This window comes from Ammospiza caudacuta, chromosome 1, assembly GCF_027887145.1.
Source record: "Ammospiza caudacuta isolate bAmmCau1 chromosome 1, bAmmCau1.pri, whole genome shotgun sequence".
Lineage (NCBI taxonomy): Eukaryota > Metazoa > Chordata > Aves > Passeriformes > Passerellidae > Ammospiza > Ammospiza caudacuta.
The window spans coordinates 112049330-112071472 of NC_080593.1; the positions used below are offsets into that span (position 1 = coordinate 112049330).

Here is a 22143-nt window from a genome sequence, read left to right on the forward strand (position 1 = left end):
TTTACTCTGCATGCTGTCCCCCTGTGGTTAGAGATCCATTGTCCTCAAAATTACTCCCTTGGCATGTTTTTGAGATCCAGTATAAATAAAAGCCAAAGCTGTCATACAAAAGTTTGGTCTACATACTTTCACACTTTACATTGGTCTGGCTCAGTTCTGAGAAAACACAGCTATGTTTAGTCAGATAATGGGCACACGTGTACCCCTGATGAAATGCCAGACACCATAAGCTGATGTGTGCATAAATACTACCTTCTAGTTTAGACTAATTAACACTGAAAATTACATCTTTCAGTATAATACAGTTGGAAACACATAAACATGCAAGCTACTTCATTTTCTTCACAGACACAATATAATAATATTACTTCTAATATAAATCATAGAGTCACAGAATCATTTAGGTTGGAAAAAACCTGTAAGATCATTGAGTCCAACCACTAAAACAACACTCACAATTTCCCCCAAGTGCTGCATCCACATTTCTTTGAAACACCTCCAGGGACAGCAACTCCACCACTTCCCTGGACAGTCTATTCCAATGCTTCACCTTCAAATGAAGGAATTTTTCCTAATAGCCAATCTAAATCTGCCCCGGCACAAGTTGAGGCCATTTCCCCTACTCCTATTGTTTGCTGCTTGGGAGATTAATATAAATGTGAGAACAAGGAAGTATTTTAACTATTACTCAAAGTTGGAAAAAAATTGCTTTAAAATTTTTCGAAGTGATTTGGCATCCAAAATGGAAGATGAATGCCCAAAATACCTCACTGACAATAACTACATTTTTCCAAAGGTACCACCAGGCACTTCTTTGCATATTGGGCTCCCAAAAATTAGATACTCCCTAGTGCTCTCCTGCATGTCAGCTTTCTCCTCAGGTATTGCAAGACCAATTCATTCCCAAAATTAAATACTACAAGTATGCCACAATTCTTTCATAATAAATTATTAAGATCTAACACCATGCCCTAAAATGCTCAACATATTTGTAACGGTGTGCAATATCTAAATAGCAATTTTTCATTGAAAACATGCAAAAGAGATTACAAGACAGGGAAGACATGATCTTTAAATAAGAGTTTTCAATCAGAACAATGCAGTGAAATGTATAACAGAACTGTCATGCAGAGCAGAATAGCAAAGCACTCAAAAACCCTTTTAAAGAGTATTTTTGAATTTAAAGACTGAATGAAGTACAGCACTGCACTATATTAGACGAACTTTTATAGTGGCCACAAACTGGAAGAGGGTAGATGTAGATTAGATATTGGGAAGAAATTCCTTGCTGTGAGGGGGGTGAGGCACTGGATTGGGTTGCCTAAAAAAGCTGTGGCTGCTCCATTCCTGGAAGTGTTCAAGGCCAGGTTGGGTGGGGCTTTGAGCAACCTCCTCTAGTGAAAGAAAGGTGTCCCTGCCCATGGAGGTGGGGTTAGAACTAGATGAATAGTAAAGTCACTTCCAACCCCAAACAATTTTGTAATTCTATGATTTGTTAGTACAGAATAGTGGAATATGAACAACTGGACTGGCATTTTAATGCCTGTAGCCCTACATTTCAGTTGGATTTGATATATTTTGCTCAATCTCATGGTCTTGTGATAAATACCCTGTTGTTAGAAGACACAATGAAATAGCTAGAAATATTTTCTTAAATGGCGGAAGAGGCTTGTTGAAACATCTAGTGATGTTCAAATCATTTTTTAAAGTTTTCAGCTTTGAAATACATTGAATTGAAACATTGCACTGTGATTATGATGATACCTAAATAAATCCAAGTATATCTTAACAAATCCATATTTCTGTCTAAAAGTTTAGCAAATGACTCTTTCCAATCAACCACCATGCTGCTGTTGCTGCTGCTATGCCCACATATGGGATCAAGTCTGGCTCTGCCTATTTGAGCAATTTCAGCAGGGCTAGTGGAAATTCTAAACTACTTATGTGAACAACAAACAGCAAGAATATCCATCTGACTATGTACATAAAAACAAAGTATTTTGTCAAAAGTAGTCATCCAGGTTTCTTTTTTGTTTCATTATTGACTTAAGAGACACCTGGGGATGAACCTCTCCAGACTGGTTCATCTAAGGGCTTCACTGACTGCTGAGGGAGCCAAAGTCACCTAATTTCTTTAAGAAACCTAGGCAAAATTATCTCTATCTAAGATTTATCTGGTATTTCAGAGTGACAGAGAACTCCAGGAATCGTCCTGCTGACCAAACTCCTTCAGAGTCAGATGAGGATTGTATTGAACACTGATAGCACTTTACTAGCAAAACTCCAGAGGAATTAGGAAAACGGAGTATGATATAACATTATTTACTGTTTCCCCTAAAATAATACACTGAGTTGGCTTCCTATCCTTAAACCATTGGCATAGGCCAGTTAATCAAGTAACCCTGCATCAAGAGCTCTCAATCTAAGTCAGAATCATAGTATCAAAAACCACTAAAATATTTACCTTTTTTTCTGATTTCAAGCTTACAGGTAAACAGATTAAACATTCTTTTAACCTATTCTTTGTTTTTCAATAAAAAATTGATTTTGTTCTACATCAGAGCTTACTGCTATTTCAGAGGGGATTACTTTTATTCTAAATTCAACAAAAAAGTTGAAATAAATGTCAAAATTTGGTTCCTATATTTTCTTCTTTCACAGGATGTAGAAGACTAAGTCCTATCAGGTTAGGAGGTATTTTTCACTTTTAGTTTCAATTCTATTTTTCCAAATACCATGCCTTTTTTGAGCTAACTTCTTCACATTATGCAAGGCTAAGGGAAAAATTGTTACATCTTCAACTCCTCACTTTTCCAAAATTGCCTATACTTTGAAAAGTCATTGAAAAGCAAAAGTTATCTGGGGAAGATTTAGTAGGAAGTTCTTAAAAATCAGAGAAGTATTCACTTAACTGTTCTGTGGTGAAAAAAAAGAACAGCATATCTAAGAGCCTTAGAAAAACTGATCCTAGAATATTTTTTCAAGACTATATGAGATCTAATGGTAAAAGTCAAATTTTATGAGACAGTAGCCTTGGCCTATTTCAATCAAGTTGCCCATCAGACAAGTTAGCCACTACCAAAAAAGGGAGAGATGCTTAGAAAGGGAAGTGCCCAAATGACAGAGTTTGGGTATAATACAAAGCAACAACTCTATTAGTATTTGTAACTTCATGTAACTGTTATTGTGATAATTTTCTTAATGCTTCCCAGCTTGTTAATCAATTAGACATGCATCCCTGAATCCACAGATCCTCATTTTCCTGAAAATGCCTATGACCTTTCCAGACATAAAAGCCTGGAGGACTGAAAACCCATATGACTGCAAGAGCAGCTGGACTTTTCAGCACTAAATTCAATAATCATTGAAAGATTCCTCTTTCTAAAACTAAAAAGCAGAACCTAGACACCTAACCCAAGTAACTTTAATGAGGCAGCTTTTGGAAAACATCCCCTTTCTGGAAACCAGGTGCCACCGAAGTTGCTCAGTCTCAGTACGGACATATGACAAGCCACAAGACACATTCAAAACACCTTGATTAACATGAGCACAGTTGTAAATTGTTAAAACACCTCCCTCAGCCAACTGGCACAACCAAGTGACAGCAGCAGTGAAAGATACAGAGCTTAGTTATTTGTTCTTGAGGCTGGCAATAGGACAGAAGGAGCTGGGATGAGCAACACTGGGGCCTGGATCAGGAACTGTCTTTGGGTCTAGTGTGACTCTTCTCCCACACATCCAAACTTGTCTTTGGACAATGAAAAGCATGGCTAGCCTTTTCTCTCCAACACAAAACACTTTGATACTATTGTTTTATATTACAGTAGTATTTAGAAGGAAGGTTTCCTTTTTCTTAAAAATAAAGGAAGGATCTCTTAGTGAATGATAAAATCTTCTTGCATTGGGATGCTCGCAGAAAAAATGGCATATCTGTGAAAAAGATACTGTAAGATGCACTTTCAAATTGAATGCAGTGAGATTGATCGTAGGAGATTGTGAAGATGGGAAGAAGCAAAGAATAGTAAGAAAATGTGACTATTAAGACAATTGAACCTCATTTGATTATTTCTAGTATCTAAAGTTTTTCTGGACTATCTGCAGCATCTGTCTACTAACCCTTTTTAATTGGCAATTCTTTTTCACAGAGGCTGGGACAAGTCTAAACAAAGGATTTGAAAAACAGTGAAACAGGCCATCTGAATATTGCAGGGAGAAATTTTCTCCTGCATACCCTACAGAGGTCACAAAACACCTAACATATATACAGGAATTCTCGTTGATATCAGTCCTTGAAACTGAGGAAGTAATTTCTTTCTTTTGTTTTTGGGCTAATGAAGAGAAAAAGAAATAATTCCTTTAAGAATATAAAAAACTTTTAAGTTCTCAAAGCAATACAGCACAATGCAGGCAGAAGCACAACCTAGAAATCCCATCCAAATGCCAGTGATTTTGGTATTTGACAGACTTCCCTCCCAAGGAAAGCTTCTGAGCAAGATTGTGGAATTTAGTAAGAGAACATTCTCAAGAGTCCATTAGCAAGAGACAGCGGGAGGGGAAAAAAATCTTACTATTCATGAGAAAAACTGAGTGCCTTATTGAGGTATGAACTTGTGTCAGAATGAAAACTGCACAACTACATCTGCACAGTCAAATGGGCAGAGCTTTTCCAGTGCAGAAAAGGAGCTTCTCAAAGGCATATTTGTAACAAGAAGCTATGCAAGCTGCCTGAGAGTCCACAGACAGCTATCTGTCACAAAGAGAAGCAGAATAACTACAAGTAATCTCTTAAACATAATAATACTAAGAATCATGTTAATTAACAATATGAACACTCATGAGACTGAGCCTTTTTTATTGCCTCAAAGCTAGAACTGGCCTGTTATGCAGCAAGAACTGTCATTGGGATTACAGGCAGCAAATAACTGACAGAATCAGGCTCCAGGCTTGCTTTTTCATCTTTTGCATGCAGTTTTACACTAATTTAACACAGTGTTTACATTTTCTCTTCACTTTCCGGTATGACGCTGTAGATTACTGCAAGGTTCCACACCCAGTCTGAACTGTCATATGCCATAAAAGAGAATATTCTCTTTTTCTCATGCTACTAGATGGTCAAAATGTAGCATTTTTGAACCCGAAGAAAATAAAAAACTTGTATTTAACATGTGTATAGCAAAAGACATCTCCTGTGGAGGTTATTATCTGACACCCTATTTCATATAACAATGGTACTGGTACTGCTGCTGAGCAGATCATTATTCTGGTTTGCTGTATTTGAGGGTAGCCCCTTATTCAAAGCAACACCATTGTGTCCCTTCATGATTGTTTTGAACTAATGTTATTATCCAGAAAAAATTATTCTTCTCCATTACCAAGATGGTAAGGACGTTTAAAACAATCAAGTAGTCAAATGCCTCTGTCCATGGTAGCATTTTTAAAAGTGCCTGTAATCAAGAGTTGATGATTCAGTAACATAGAAACCAGAAAATAATTTAAAAACCCAAAGGGATACACCCTAAATTTCAGAATTATTCAAGACATACACATAAAATGCTGCTTATTCTCTTAGGAAGCTGATGGGAGCTCCTCCAGAGACTTTGGACAGTCTTTGGCTTGTATTCCTACCTGCAAACAGGGACACAGGACAAATATCCCTTCAGGCCCAAGAGGGCTGCAGTCTTTGGCATGTGTTCCAGTGCCTTGTCACTTCCATTCATGGGCAAAAAGTCAATGTTTTAGAGGGTGATTTGTTTGTTTTAAAGGACATAAAGCCCATCATAAACCGTTATTATAAAACCAGGAAATCTTTCTGAGCTATAAAAATTGCCTATTGGGATCATATTCCCAATAATCTATGCTCCTTTTCCCCTTCCAGGAAAAATTTGATCCTGCAACCTTTGTTCATATGAAAGTAACAAATGTGCACTAAAGTCAAGCCAACCCAGGTCTCATGGATTAGACTGAAGCCCCTTCTTCATATTGCAAAACAGTTGCACAAATCTTTCAGATTACAAAAATGAGCCAGTTTACATAACTGCTCATCAGCATGAAAAATGATGGTAATAAGGCCATAAATTGGAACAGAGAGGAGACTGGCTAGCATTGGCTAATTTTGTAAATATTTTCAATTGAAAGTAAAGCTAAATAAAATATTTGTCTTCATGAAAGCTGAAATTTATGTTGATGAATTATTGTCAGTGAGTAGATGCAATTTAATACTACTTAGTATATTGTAGGAAATATTTATTTTCTATCTGTCCTTTTTTGTTTGTTTTGGTTTGTTTTTTTTTTTTTGTTAGGGCTAAACAATCTGCTATGTACACCACCAGTCAATCTTTGGCACTTCTGGCTGTACAGATGTCCTGTATTCTACCTTTCTTCGTCTGATCTTCCATTGTTCAGAAACAGTGTTATCCCAATGTTTCAAATAATAAAACCATGCCGTTGATTTGAATCCAAAACACACACAAAAATTTAGTTTCTGTCTTTGCTTTTGATGTTATCAAATAGTGGTCTTACCCTACAAATAAGCTTGATATTTTGTTCTTAAAACTGTCAGCTACCATCTTAAACAACATATGGTACTCATAAATATTCTGCAAAAAACTGCAGGAAAGAGAAAGACAGAGAGAAAGAGAAAAACAGTAAAATGCAATCATCTCCAATGATTTTAATGTAATCAATGGGTTTGCAGATGATTCATTAAAAAAAATGGTATGTTTAATCACTAAATGATACCTATTTTTAATAATGAGGTGGTTTTGTGGTTATCTTAAGGCCAGAGAGGTAGCTAAGACATTAAACACAAGGTGTGTAGCTATCTAGTTTCTTATGACTTTCCTCCATTTTGGAAATACAGATGTTTTCTAGAGATAATGAAGCTGCCAGTTAATGAGAAGACTTCATTCACCCATTTTTGTGCTACTGAGTAATATTAAAATAACAATGTCTGAAAACACTGTCAGTTGTATACCATTATAATCTTCATGAGATTTGATTCAATTATAACTACTAAACCATTGGAATGCTCAAATTGTAAGTTTGACCAAACATGTTTGGTTTGCAACCATTAAACATGTTTTGCACACTTATATATCAACTGAAAGCTTTCAAAGGAGTGACTTTCACTGATCAGCAATTGGCTACGGTGTACAAGAAAACACCCAAAGCCAAAGCCATTGCCACTATGATGTTACTTCACTGGGCATTTTCTTGAGGGTCAGTTTTACAGAGCTCACTGGAATCCAGCTAGCAGAGGCATTTTAGAGAAAAATCCATCTTACAGCAAGACTTTTCCGGGCAAAAATCTGTCACTATAACTTAAAGCAAGAAATAAGTCACTGTATAGTCCATAGTTCAGTTTCCCTCCTTATGCCTTGCTTTGCTCTTCTTTTTCTACAGATCCATATTAGTTCATTTTGTGAACTGTACTGTCTTATAGCACTTTTAAATCGAGGGGAATAAATTCAGGAAGAATGAAGGAGGGAAAAAAAGAAATCTCTGACCTGGTATTACCAAAAAAAAGAAAAAAAACAAACAAAAAATAAAGACGCTAAGATGAAAACAAAATAGTGCCATGGATTTACATATGGGGTTTTGATGGAAACTAGGGCTGGGTTTTAAGTCAAAACTCACCATCTCAAAACCACTTCTTTTCATCCGCCTGCAGGACTTGAGGTAAGTACGTATGCGTTTTCTGGCACGCTCTTGATACTCAGGGAATTGTCGCCTGCATGAGTCAATGATAGCCTGGATCTTTTCTTTGGGCTGCTTAGAGATTGGGACCATTCGGTCCAAGTTTTCATCTACAAACAGCCTGACAAACATCTGTTGGCAAGAGGGAGACAGAGGAGATGGGTTTGGAGGGCAGCTCTCTTCTCTTCCTAGCTTCCTGGCTTGATTACTGATAGGAAGACAGTTTTTGTTTTCTATCCACGGAAGAGCTTTGTAACGGGAAGCCAGAAATATAAAGCAAACAGTTCTTTAAAGGGTTTTTTGGGGTGGGGGTGGGTTGGGTTTTAAAAAATAGACAAGAAAAGAAAAGTCTATAGGATACAGAACTTGTGAGATAAACCAGAACAGACCGTGAAAATAGGCACTACTTAAGTTTCATTATTAACAATAAGCTGTGATTGCTAATCATTTTATTGAACTGACTCACATTTTTTTCTTTGTTTGAACAATTGCTTGTGTTTTCATGCATAATTATATACATTGAGAAAGCAATAGAGAACAGCTGACCACCAGAATGGTCTCCTGACAAAACTAGCTACAGCCTCTTTCCATTCAGTGGGTGAACATGCACATCCACATAGCCACACACATGGTCACACATGCACATAGAGAACAAAGCTTTGTTTTCCTCACTGGTAAAGATGGCACTCTGCCTCAAAATTCTAAATGAAACACAGCAAATCTGTCGTCTGTTGGCAAGAGTTTAATGTGCATTAAAATAATAATTGAAATAAATCCCGCAAATTAATGTGCCTTGTCAGACTTACCCAAAAACAACAATGCAAAAGGAACAGAAGAAGTAAAGAAGGTGAGTGCAAGAGGGCTTACGTTAAAAGCTTTCAGTCGCTCAGCTTCTACCCCATCTGATTCATTAACCTTCTCAGGATCCTCTTGCTCATCATGGTCATCCTCATCCTCATCTCCTCGATTCAGAGACAGATCTTCAGCACCTCTGCCTACACTCTCATTCTTGCCAGAGTCATAGCTTGAATAGCTATGTGCAGGGGACTGAAAATAGAGAAAAAGAATATGCTTGCAAAAATTCTCAGCAAAAATAAGGTCTTACTTATCAAAAAATTCTCAGTAAATATTTCAAGAATTCCATGAATTCTTTTTATACTTTGTTCAACATAAAGCACTCCTAATCTTTCCAAGAGCAAACAATGCACAATTATATTAATTTCAGTGCTTTAAAAAATGTGACTGACTGCAAATTCAGTAAATCTATTAACAAATTAATTACCCATAATGACTACAGTTAACATGAAATCTATGCATACAGCCTTGTGTAAGTACTACCTACAGAAGTTTCTTATAAATACTAACTTTTTTTGTATTAATCAAAATGTAAATAAAGGATAGTTGATTTGAACAAAACTCCAAAGAATTAAAATTTAAACATTTCAAGGCAAAGAGGATTCATGTAGGAAATACTGTTATTCATCCAATGAATATTAAATATTATCAAGAGATGCAAAAATTTATTCAAAATAAGGATATGATTATGTTCTAGTTTCACTTGCAAAACCCCAGAATGAATTAGAGATATGTAGGTTTACATTTTGAATGCTCTCTGAGAATCATGTTGTAAAACCATTTCCTCTTTGAAAACCAGCATTCAGAACTTTCCCCTGAGCAGAAATTCATTTTGTTGGATAAAACAGATGACCATCTCAATAAAGTGTATCCACTTGTAGGACCAAAAAATTTCCAATTACCAAAAGTTAATACAGTGCATTTTCCCTTGCAATATCAAGTCCTCAGCTGCCTGTTCCCACTGCATACCCTTCAAACTGCAGACCATAAAAAGGCATCAGTAACAGAAAGCCTTCCACAATTTAACATTCTACAACATAAAACTTAAAGATCAAAGCTTTTCCCCAGCCACAAAAACATATCAGACAGTATCTTCATCAGAGTCATCAGATTCATATTTAGGTCAATCAGAGCAAAATTTTATTTCTATATCTTAATGCTGTAATATTTCAATATTTTTCCCTCTTGCTTCAAAGCATTCTGTAGTCTGAATCAGGTGCCACATGACAAATTTCACACACATACACACTTTTTTTAGATGCCTCCTCCCTTAATGTCAGCAAAAGTCAGGAGCATAATCCTTCAAATAAAAATACATTTCAAATGGCAAGCCTTGAACCACATTCCAAGCTTCCTAAAATTATCTTTATTTTAGGGTATTTCACCAGCCAGAGAATTAATCTGGACAGTGAGGTAGAAGGGAAGGAAAAACAAAACCATTCATCCGTAAGGTATATTTTTTTGCCTTATAGTCTTACTTCAGCTTCTTTTTTTCCCTTCTCCTGTTTTTGTTTCCATCTTTGGTCCTCTGTACAGAGTGTTTTAGAGTCACTTGCCTTGCCTTAACAGCACTCATATACCAAGCCTTCCTTTTTTCTATATCCTCCCAGACTATATTCTCACAGTACTCATCCCCTGGCGTTCCAGTTTTTAATCCCTAATGCTCCTAATATGAGAATTTGCAGTCTCTCTCATCCCCTTCCCTGAATCTCTTCACTCTCTGGATCACTCTTCATTCCCTAGACCCTTACAGCAGATATAGGAAGAGTGAGAAAACATGAGAACAAACCAGATGAGCTGTCCTGGAGATAAAAACAGCTTCAACAAGTAGCAAGCTCAGCACCACCTCTTCTGGGGCAAGGAATTAGCCAGGGTTAAAGATGGCAGATGCAAGATGGCATGGGAAGATAAGGCTTGCAAGAGCAGCAAAAAACAAAACTCCAGTTCTTGATACACTGATAGCTTGTCTTGTGAAGATGCTGAGTCTCTACATTGCTGCCCAGTCAGGTAAGTTCAGGGTCCATCCTAAAGGAGGTGATGGCTGTGTTTTATCAGAGTGTTTAGCATGTGTGAGCAAAAATGTTTAACCTGGCCAATGGCTACCAAAAGGCCAACAGCTGAGCCTGGTGGCCTGTAACAAAGGAAAGAGTGATTTCCCTTAAACCTAAAGAGATTATCAAAAGACATGTTTTTTAAAAAAAGAAAGTTACAATGAATTAATTGCTACTTTTGTACAGTGCTATGCAGTAGTAGATCTGACCTATGCTGCAAGACTTGTTCTTCTGTAGTTCTTTGTTTCACCCATCACTACAGCTGTATAGCATGCAGAAGGCTTTGAGATAATCAAAAAGCCATTTCATATGCTAGGCACCACACAAAGCATAGAAGCTGCTAAAGAAACCTACTAACTGAAATCCTTGTTGTGCAGACACTTGATCTCACATGTGTCATTTCATCAGACTAAATCCAATTAGAGTACTCGTGTGCACAAAGTTAAACAGATGCAAAACTGATTTCAGTATGTACATATGTTTTGGCTGGATGCCAAGATCATAAATTATGCACCAGCATTGAGATTTCCTTTCGTGAAGGAAACAAATTCAGGTCAAAATGGCTTAAGTATATCTTTTAAAAATGCAACAGTCGGGATGATTTTTTTGTTTTCAGCTCTGTTTTGTTTTGTTTAGTTATTAAAGAAAGTATTGCATAGAGAGCCCTGCCCAACATCTTCTCTAAAGTTTTTATTTAAACAACAACTTTAACATCCTAAATGAAGTGTGGGGAAAAACAGTCTGAGAAAGTTGCATGGCTGGAATCCATATTTATTCACTGTGAATTTGAAGACTGTGTACAGTACCAGGAAAAAGAGGTGTTTTTCTCCTAGCTGTTTCATTAGCAAACTGAGGAAGAAAAAAAGCTCACTTTGAGTTTGTAAAAGCTCAGTTAAGAACAAAATTTCTGCCTTTCTGTATTTCTACACAGATGAATACTGATTCAGAGAAGAAAGAGATGTCTCTCCCTTGTGTTGACTCTGCAGTTGTGCAAAAGCCAATAAGGAATTCCTTTTGCTACTCTGTTAAGTAGCTGCAGTGCTAAACAAGGGGTGGGAGAGTAGAGGACAGATCATAGTTCATACACAATACCCAATTTTAGGTTTTGCACTTTCCTTTCAAAAGGCTCCTCCCACCTTTGACAGACAGGAACATGCTCATTCAGATTCCTCCACAGACCTTGACAAATACATTTTATGGTCCTGCAGTAAACTAGACTGAAGTGAACTTGGTTAAAATGTTTTGGTTTTGCTTGTTTATTTGTAGATTTCTTTTTTTCCAATATTTGCCAGTCTGCTTAAGACAAGAGTCAGTTCTTGGTTTCAGTTCACCACCTGAAAGCAAAAACCTTTGTGCTGACACGAAAGTATGAGCATGGAGGGAAGCATACACATCTCTGTTGATAGCAATGAAAGATTACATCTTGGTGGAGTGGAAGCACTAGTAAATGTAAGATGTTTCACAGGTGAATGCTTTGTGCTTAAAAACTGAAGGCTGGAGAAAAAAGTGACAGCAATCAGAAATTAATCAGTGAGAACTTAGCCAAGGCTAAAGACAAGAGCCTTTCCTTCCCCAAACATTTAGATGATTATCCAGCAGTCTTAAAAATACTGAGATGCTGCTATTTATATTGTGACCACTTTGTCCTTACCCTTTCTTGAAGGTTCAGAGTTCATTATCTTCATTCCTTCCTTGCAATAATAAGTACTAGGCAGTACTGCTTTATCAAAATGAAAGTAAATGTTCATGCCTAATGACCTATTTTTAGGAGGTTATAACATGAAATACCAACCTCTTTCTAAGACATTATAAGTCAGCAACAACATTCACCTGAAGTCAAATCAGAGAAGAGGAGACCTGGGAGGACATCACAGTATCACCTACTTTATCCTGCTGCATCAGAACAAGGTCAGATGGTCACTCCTGACCACTGTTTCCCAGTGCTTATCTTAAGACTTCCAGTGCCAGAGATGTCATGCATCCACCAGACAACCTGCACCAGTGTTTCACTGTCTTCAGAACTATTAAAACATTTTTAACACCGACCTCTGACTTTCATAAATGTATTAAGCCTATTTCTTTTTCATGTGTCTACCGTAGATTGCAATGGAGGAAAGGTGTGGTTTTGGAAGAAGAGAGCATTTTCTTCCCTCTTCATGACACTTTTTCCAACAACTGAGGACTGTTATCACATCCCCTCCCCTCAGTCTTCTCTTCCCAATAAATTCATTTGTGCTATGAAACCCATGTTTTTCATGGATATTTTCCATCTGATTTGAAACCTTCTCAAAGAGCAGCTCCCAAAATTCTAAAATTTGATGCCTTTATATGAAAAATATATTTATTTTTTGATCAATTTATAGCATGCTTACAGCAGAAAAACCTTATCCCTTTATTTGCAGAAGAATACCCCAAAGATGCAAAAGATAGCAGTGCAGAAACCCCACAGTTGCCAACAGAAATCGTGCTGTTATTTTATGAGGACTAAAGAAGAAGCAATCTGTAACATTTAAAAATATAAAATCTACCAAAGTGCTTCAGTGCCTGCTGGGGTTCAACACTGGTGTGTGGCCATTGGACAGGGTTGGGAGGATGACACCACATGAACTCACTGCAGGAAGCTTCTCCCAGCAGAGACTCTTGGCTACCCCGGTGAGTGTACAAAGATGGCACTTGATTACCCAACCAAAATTAATTCAGTGATAGAAAGCTAATTACTGAGGGTGACTATTTGAAATGACCAAAAACTGGAACAATGATGTCTTTGTGACTTTAAAAATGCCAACATGGAACAAAAGACACCACCTTTTCAGGGAAAAATGCTTCTGATGGAAGTGTGGCAATTCTTTTTTTTTTTAAATGAAGCTTCATTTTTCACATTTACATTACATTTTACATTTACATTTAGATAGAGACTTTTACATCAATTTGAGTAGTGTGCAATTCTTTCAGTTAGTTACATCAGACACTCACAAACCACAGAACTCCTGTGAGCAAGAGAGACTTGAATGTTTGAAGAGCTGGCAAGACAGCAGCAGAGGTCTCCATGCTGCATGGAAAGGAAAGGGGTTAGGAGGCAGGCAGAGATGAAAACACTTCACTGGCTCTGCATGATTCTCTTCTAGAAATCTGCCTCCACATCGGTAAAAGTTACTAAATCTTTTAAATCAATATATAAAACCCTATTCTAAAGCTGACAGAATTCTGCTTGTTCCCAGTTGTACATCCAGCCCTTTCTTCTTTTTCCTACATTTCAGTATTTCCCTCTCTGCCACTGAATGCACAAAAATCTAAAATTTCAGCAACTACTCTTGCAAATTATATGTGCTTTTCTGCAAACTTTCCCATGTGCTATTGTGTAGCAAAAATATTTTCATAGAAACTATTTCTATGACACAGAAAGGGATTAGAACATTCTGATGACAATGGATTTGATTGTTTTTTCCAAAATGATCAATTAAATTAGAACTTTATTTTATTTTTTTTCACATTTACATTTTTAACTGATTCTACATATGACAAAGTTTTTGAAAAATTCATAAAAACTAGCTTTTGGTAAACTGGTATGAGTGAGAAGTATGCTTTTTATTTAACGTATAAAAAAAATTAAAGTTAAGCCTGAAAGTTTAAAGGAAAATTCACGTCCTATCACTTTCCCTTAAAAATATATTTGAAATTAATATTGTACTGTTAGAGTTCCACTTCATTCCTGTGCAAACTGTGAGTTCTCCATATAGCAGGGAACTTGCCTACAGGAGGTAGTTGTGTTTCACTTTGGTTTTATTTTTGTCATTAAATTTATAATACTTGTAATATAAATAACACATTAGAAAACATTTAATATTTCTGGCATATGCATGCTCTTTTGCTATTGAAATACTTGAAAACATTAAAAAAAATCCTAATTTTCCTCCTCTATTCAAATAGAAGGCAGGAGGCATAACTGAATACTCAGGTTCAGCTATTATCCTAAGGAATTTGCCATCAGTTTTTATGGATAGAAGTCCAAGTCTCTATTATTTTGCATTAATAAGCTATTTTCCTTCCACAACCTCTCTTAAATCCTATGCTTTTCTATCTTCCAGACTTTACTTTAGTTATTATCCTTTTTCATGGCCCCTTTAAACCTTCATCTTGTCACATGTGTGGAACTTTACTGTCCATCTCTTCTCATTTCAGGGAAGACTCTGAATTCCCAAATACAATTCCAGAATCTCACCATTTATTTCAAGATCCAATTAACCTCCTTTTTATAAAATCTTCACATATTTGTTGATCTTACCCATATCTTTGCAACTGACTATGACCAGTTTGCTCCCCTCGTTACACAATAATTGGCCTTTCCAGCTCCTTTATAAAATTTCACCCTTGATAGTGGGAAGGCATCCTTTTGTGCAATTCTGCTATTTGGAGCATGAGGACAACAGCATTTTTATGGGAAGAATGGAGAGCTGAAAGCTAGAGTTTCATAGGTTTGACTCTAAAAAAGTGTTATCTTACATGCGAAATGTTAAGTTGTAAAGGACTTTTTTACACAGAACTTGTATTACACTGAAATATTAAAAGATCTTTCTTTGCTCTGTGTTAACAATGTGACTTCCAGAAACAAACTGCTCAGTTATTTACAATAGAAACTAAGAAATAAAAAGGTTTTGCTCCCAAATTATCCTTGGCATGATCTTCTCTCCAGAGTAATTTTTTTACAGTAGTCCCTGAGAGAACACCGACTGTTTCTAAGACTACCTGCTCATCCTTCCTCAGTAATTTTCCAATCTATGCTATATTATGTTTGCTTATAATATTCCTCTCAACAGAAGCACATTTATTAGCCATAAGGAAACTATAAATTACCCAGACACTTTCATTCCAGTGGGTTTATCTGGATAAATAGAAGTTTGGATAATTGAAAGATAAGAAATAATTGAAAGACCATCTGAGACACATATCTTCCCATGCTATTTTCTCCTTTTAGCGAAAATACAGTCTCTCCTAGGCCTCTCCCCACTGGTATTGACCAACATCAAAATACATCACTTTACCCTAATAAAAATAATCTCAAAAATTAAATAGAGAGTAAAAACAGAGAGGCAACTGAGAATTCTCACTCAAGTAGAAGAATAAAGTGTATTTCACAGGCTATAGTTTAAAGAGCTTCTTTCTAATTTTTCCACAACCAATCTCTTATTACCTGATTGGGCATCTCCAGGAAAGCTCCTGCTCCTTCCCCAGCCATTGTACAGGAGGAGAATTCTTGGGGGAATCAGAATAAGTATCTCCAAATCACCCTAGTACACCAGTATTGAGAGTATCAGAGCAGAGCTGATTCAACAGAGCAGGAGACTTGGCTGCTTCTTAGCTACTAAATAGCTTTTATTTTACAAAGTTGTTTTATTAATAAACTTTAAGAACTCCTGTAAATGATGTAGGAAGACTGGCATTTTCAACCAAATACTAAAAGAACATATTAATACAATCACCAATAAGTAGTCATATTGCAAAATGTGGCTGCTGTGTCTTTGAAAAAAATATAATGTCCTTTGTGGGAGTTGAAAAGTCAAACTGAAATGGTGACAGACTCAAATAATAGATTAAATTATTTTTGGCATCATACACTGCTATTTTGAATCTCTAAAAGAATCTGACAGTTTCTGAGAATTTGAGAAACATAGGTTGCCACATAGGAAAGCTTCATCACAAAATTCTGGATTTCTGCAAACTGTGTGCTAACAGAGTACTTAAACCTTTTCTATAGTGCACCCAAAATCAAACCAGAACATCTGAATTAATTTACACTCTTTAAAGATCTTACATTGCAAAATAAGAATAAGAAAAAGAAAACAACAACCTTACTTTATTATCAAAGTCAGGAACACTTCATTAGTGAGTTTCCAAGGACAATAATAGCCCACTTTGCAGGTAGTGTCATAGCTCAGTGAAGCCAAGAGCCTGAGAGAGCCCCACATAGTTTTTGTGCTTGTGGCAAAATCCATTAACCTAAAACTTCTATTGGAAAATTGTCATTTCCAAGTTTTCGTGAAATTTTGGCCTTTTGCCAAAACTCTTTATAGTTTTTATCCAGATACCAGAGTTTTCCCTTTGTCAGGGTTTGGGGGAGTTTATTTTCCTTTTTAAATGAAATAGCAGCAGTTTATATGAGGATTAGTGAACATTTTTCTTAAGGAATATATTTCAGTGACTAAGGTTCACATTACAGGAAGGTAATGGGCATTTTTGACCAGCAATTCTTTGGTTAATTGTTAGACAACTGGCTGGTAAGAGCTACAAAACATTTTGTAAAAACACTGGATTATTAATTTCTTCTCATTCTATTTAAATTGTGAATGAAACCTCAAATGCAGGCAACACATTCAGGAAGCCACTAAAATAGAGAACATTTTTAAGACCTGAATATCACAATGACATTTATAAGGTAGGTCCCAAGACTCTCGCCCCCCTCTTTGCAGCCTGTCCTAATCTAACTGACAGAGGTTTAAAATATAAACATGTCAACAAGGATGAAACAGGCAAGCTCCAACTCTCCAGAGAGGAAACGGAAGAATCCCTGACAAAACCCAGTCTATCCATTAAAGATCCCACTTACACACCAACAGTGCTCCCTGTACTGTTTGAAAATATCTCAAACTGCTGCCAGCTTTCAAAACAGAAGTAGTTACTGAATACTGCAATGTCCTCTAAAGTCTTACTTTGAGGTAAAAAGCTAATGTCAGCAAAAACCAGAAGATACAGGAGTGACAGAATTTCTTGAGCAGTAGCTTAAATGTGCTAATCTTGTTGTTTTATTTCTATGATTTTAATTTCTTATGGGTGTCTGGATGTAGGGAAATAATGTTGCCATAAATACAGAAGAGCAGGTTTTCTTGTAAACACAGCATCACTGGATGCTCTGTTTTAATCTTGAGCAATTGCTGCTGGAAAACATAAGAAGAATCCCTTTTCTCACTTTAACAATGAGGAATAAAGGGAATACAGAGCACATACAATTCACTGGTTTAGTCATAGGCCACTTGTCAGACATCTACAATTAACTAGAAAGCTGTCATAATCTTTTTTTCCCCTTCTGTGCTATTCTTTATATTCATGCCCTTTGGTTCAGTTTCAGCCATTTTTTTTCCGTGCTGCTTTCTCCTAAATCTTTTAATTCTTTATCTTTGAACTCATTATGCCTTTAGTTCCTTTTTGCTTCAGTCTTTTCTTGATTTCTTCTCTTGTCTCTGACGCTAGTCCCTTCATTTCTTCCTCCCTAAATTTCTCTCTGCTTCCTCTTGCCATAAATTTAAGCTGTGACATCAAAACAGTTCAATAACCTGTTTTATTCTTCAGTCCCAAAAAGACATAGACCTGTTGAAGCGAGTCCAGAAGAGGGCACCAAGTTAATCACAGGGATGGAGCACTTCTCATACAAGGAAAGACTGAGAAAATTGGGTTTTTCAACCCAGAAAAGAGAAGGCTTTGGGGTGACCCACTAGTGGCCTTCCTATACCTGAAGGGACCCTACAAGAAAGATTGAGAAAAATGTGCCCTATTTACAAGAACATGTAGTGTCGGGACAAGGGGAAATGGCTTCAAACTGAAAGAAATTAGGATGAGATTAGGTTTAGTGAAAATGTTCTGTGAGGCTGGTGAGGCACTGGAAGATGTTTCCCAGAGAAGTTGTGTATGCCCCATCCCTGGAATTGTTCAAGGCCAGGAATGATGCAGTTCTGACTGGTCAAGTGACAGGTGCTCAGGTCCACAGCAGGGGGGTGGAAAGTAGATGATCTTCAAGGTTCCTTCCAAAGGTCAAGGTTCCTCGATCAAGCCAAATCATTCCATGATTCTACAAAATATAGGGCTATCTCCTCAAGTCCCAAAGCAAGAATATACACTTGGAAACTATGTGTTTATTTATAAATAACACCCCTTGAATCTATGACTACAGGTGAAGTCTTGCTAAGCATACTATGACCACAGAGAATGTAGATTTTGTACCTGCCCCTTTAATTCACTGTCTTTTTCTTCCTCACAGTCCTTGTCATGGCAGTTTTCTACTCCTTTAATGCAACAAAAAGTTCCCAAGGGCCAAATACATTCACAAATGAAAGAGCTTGAATTATATCAGGAATCCAGAAGAAAAGACAGATTTTTGGTTGTTGACACTCACCTTGTTCCCCTGTTTCTATTGTATCCTAGAAAAGCTAGAGATGGAAAGTGCACAAGAGGCTTCCAGGTTGTACAAAGTTTCAAAAGACATTTCTAGAGACTGACAGCAGAGGCAGATGCAGAAATAATAACACAACATCACTGCAGGGTTTGTGTGCTGTAAGAACAGCAGACAAGAGGATCACTTGTTTTCAATAGGTAAAGAGAAAGAAAGCAATGAAGACAAAGGGTACCTCTGTCCCATCCTTGTCAAGACTGGCAAAAGAGTGCTATTTGACATCCCGGAACTCAGCAACTCCCCGTAATGTCTGCCTAAGGCCATGCAGCAGCTGGACTTATTAAACACGTCATTATATGCTGAGCTGTGCACCTGTATTTTCTAATAGAGAAGGACATGCAGCATTTTGTATCCCAGCTCATATGAGAAGGAAGAACACAGTGCACACAACAAAAGTTGGATATAACGAGGAACTAGAAGTGATGATTGGGATGAGAGAGGAAAAATTTAACAATGGACTTTTCTTGGTGTGCTCTTTCTGAACTCATCATAAATTCTTCCCTGAGCTGATTTCCTCTTCCTAGTTTGTTCCTACATAATGACATTTCATAATTTCTTACACCTTTCTCCTTTCCAGTCTGAGCATGGCATAAGTGCAAATAATTGGGAAGGAGATTAATATCAATTGGTGGAAGCAGTGGAGAAGGGAACTCCAACTCATCTGTCTCCATCATTTAGGAGAATTTTAGGCCCTCCCTCCTACAGTTTGTGTTGCTCAGTCACCACAATCCTATGCCAGAATAGGTGAGAGGAGACAGTCCTGTTATTCTTTCTCTTCTGACCAAGAGAGCACATCCTCAGAAGCACAGCTTGAAGGAAAAAAACAACTAAAAACCCCCAGTAACAGCAACATACTGAGAGACAAACTCAGGAAAAAAAGCAAACCAATTGATAAATAACAGAAATGTAACCCTAAAGAATCTGTACAGTACAGTACTGAATAGCCATTTACAACTGATCATGGTAATAAGATGACATATTAAAGATTGATTTTTCTAGGGGGAAGCAAGGAACACAACAGGAGCACAACACAATTTTTTTGCATATGCAAGAGAGGAGCATATTGCCTAGTGAGAAGTACAGGGTACAATTTGAGAATGCTTGTTCTTGCTTTTCCTTTCGGCCTTTTACCTCTATCTGCTTATAGCAGCAATCTTTAGCAAGCTTTAAAAAATTCACTGGAGGTAAATCAGCTGGATTGTCCCAGTGAGTAGCCCTGAGAGACAGAGGTTAATGGCCCTAATTACTGCTTAAGGACCAGGTGGGAAGATTTAGAACTTGAGACCAATCAGGAAGGGACAGATGAAGGCAGGGCTCCTGAGCCAAGGGGGAGGCCTGCTCTTAGTCTGCAATAGTCTGAGTAAGAGAGGAGCAGCTGAGATGTCTGCAGCTGAAGCTGATGGAATAGATTACTGATTAGTTCCCTACTTATCTACCACAAATAAATCTTAAAGATATGCATCTCGTAAATCAAGTAAATCTTGTAAGAAAGGCATCTAATTTGACTCTCCCTGTTTAGGGAAGGATAAATAAAACATTTATCATAAGAGTAAGCCAGAGACATTGCTTGAGGTTATCACAGGACAGCAATCATGAGAATGTTGCAGGAGAATTCCTTATAAAGGCAGTTTCTGCCTATTAGCTCTCCAGTTCAATGTATCCTTAAGACTCATGCAAAAAGACCAGGAAGAAACAGAAACAACAAAAGAATCTTTCCATTCTAAATCTAGGCTGACTGTGCTTCTGTTAAAGACATGGTCTGACATTTTGGGGGTGGAGGATGGAGGACAATATTATGAAAAGCATTAAACCTGACTCCCAGAGGAGGCTGCTCAACAATTGCTGCTCAAACTACTTAGGCAGCCAATTGTAGCAAACAACACAGTTGTGTTGAAGAGCAAATGCTCTTCCCCAGAAGAGTCAGACAGGTCATGATAGCCCCCTAAATCCCTACAAATATTATTAAATATATCTATTGGGTGGTAGCTTTCATGGTATCCTCCTGAAGAAACCAAAAACTGTCCTTGTAAGCCATAATTTTACCTGCCCAAGATGGTATAAGACTTTCCAGCGTATACAAACATTAGTGTACATTTGATACAAAAGTGAGCTGTTTTGGTTGGTGTGGCCATAAACGAGCCCTGAGATTTTATATGTTGCCTGTTAAACTCTCAATCTTGTGAGAAGAGAATCAGCCAGGTTCCTCCAGGATAGAATGGCACACTGTAAGTTCCCAGAACAACTGCTGCTTAGAAAGGAAATTGCACTTACCAATGATGCCATGCCCTAGTACTCTCTGTGATTTTTTGTAGTGGAATAAACTTTGTTTACTGCAAAATGGTTCTGTCACTTGGTACCTGGAGCTCAGTTAGAGAGGACCATACAGCCATCAAGCAGCACTGAAATTTCCAAGATGATCTAATAGACCTGGTCTGAAAAGGCTCAAACTTATTACAATAAAAATATTTACCTTCTATTAGGAAAGATAACTTGAGTTGTGAATACTGGGACCACTTAGTTACATGCATTCCCATTAGGTAACTAAATCACCACCCTGCCATGGAGAATTCCCCTATCAGAGTATAAAACTAGGTATAAAATCCTATTTGGCAAAACTCCACCTTCGCCAAAGATCACATTCAATCCACCTTCTCGTAGCAGAAGAATTATGTGAGGAAAACCAGCTAGAATTATGCCAGAAAAATTAAATAAATCAGAGCATACAGTGCATTTTCTCATATTGATATCATAACTCCATACCTGACTATGGAGAACTGAACAGCTATAAAAACTGCTTTGTATCATTCTCCAACCCAAATTATTTAATCTTCCACATCCTGCCACTAAATTCAGGCAAAAGGGATTTGATCTTATGATAAGTCAGCTTATCATATGAAGAGAACTAGCTAAAAACTTTAAATCTGGATCTGAGCTGGACTAAAGTACTATAGATTGTTGTGCCTTTCTACTAGTTTTCTTATTTTGTGTGATTACTATTGTATCCTTAGCTTCTACAGATGAAATTTAAAGAACAAAGAGGAAACCAAAATAGAATACATTTTTTTAAATTAAAGGAACTCATCTATAGATCTATTTTTAGAAAGTGAAAGATCTATTTTTAGTTGCACCCTCTCATGGTGCAACTGCCTATGCTAGGTGCTCATGAGTCTCCTCTTTCACAGAGCCCTGCTGAGCTCAAGGCATGCAGTGCTGTGATCTACAGGCTGAGATCCTTCTGGAATATAGAATGTAACTCTCACTTGTTGCATTTTACTAAACTTAAATACAAGAGGCACAGAATTTGAGGGACAGGAGAGTTTTCTG

At 37.1% G+C, this 22143-nt stretch overlaps 1 protein-coding gene across 2 annotated transcripts in view; it reads right to left on the reverse strand.

The window, feature by feature from the left end:
* Positions 1-22143, reverse strand: part of NOL4 (nucleolar protein 4) — a 186519-nt gene that overhangs the window by 40079 nt on the left and 124297 nt on the right. The window contains exons 7-8 of one of the 2 annotated variants that reach the window (XM_058808774.1): positions 8563-8742; positions 7636-7827 (exon numbers count right to left, since the gene is read on the reverse strand). In XM_058808774.1, the coding sequence (XP_058664757.1) occupies positions 7636-7827; positions 8563-8742 (372 nt within the window). The remainder of the gene's footprint in view (positions 1-7635; positions 7828-8562; positions 8743-22143) is intronic. The other variant, XM_058808766.1, reaches the window with a different exon arrangement.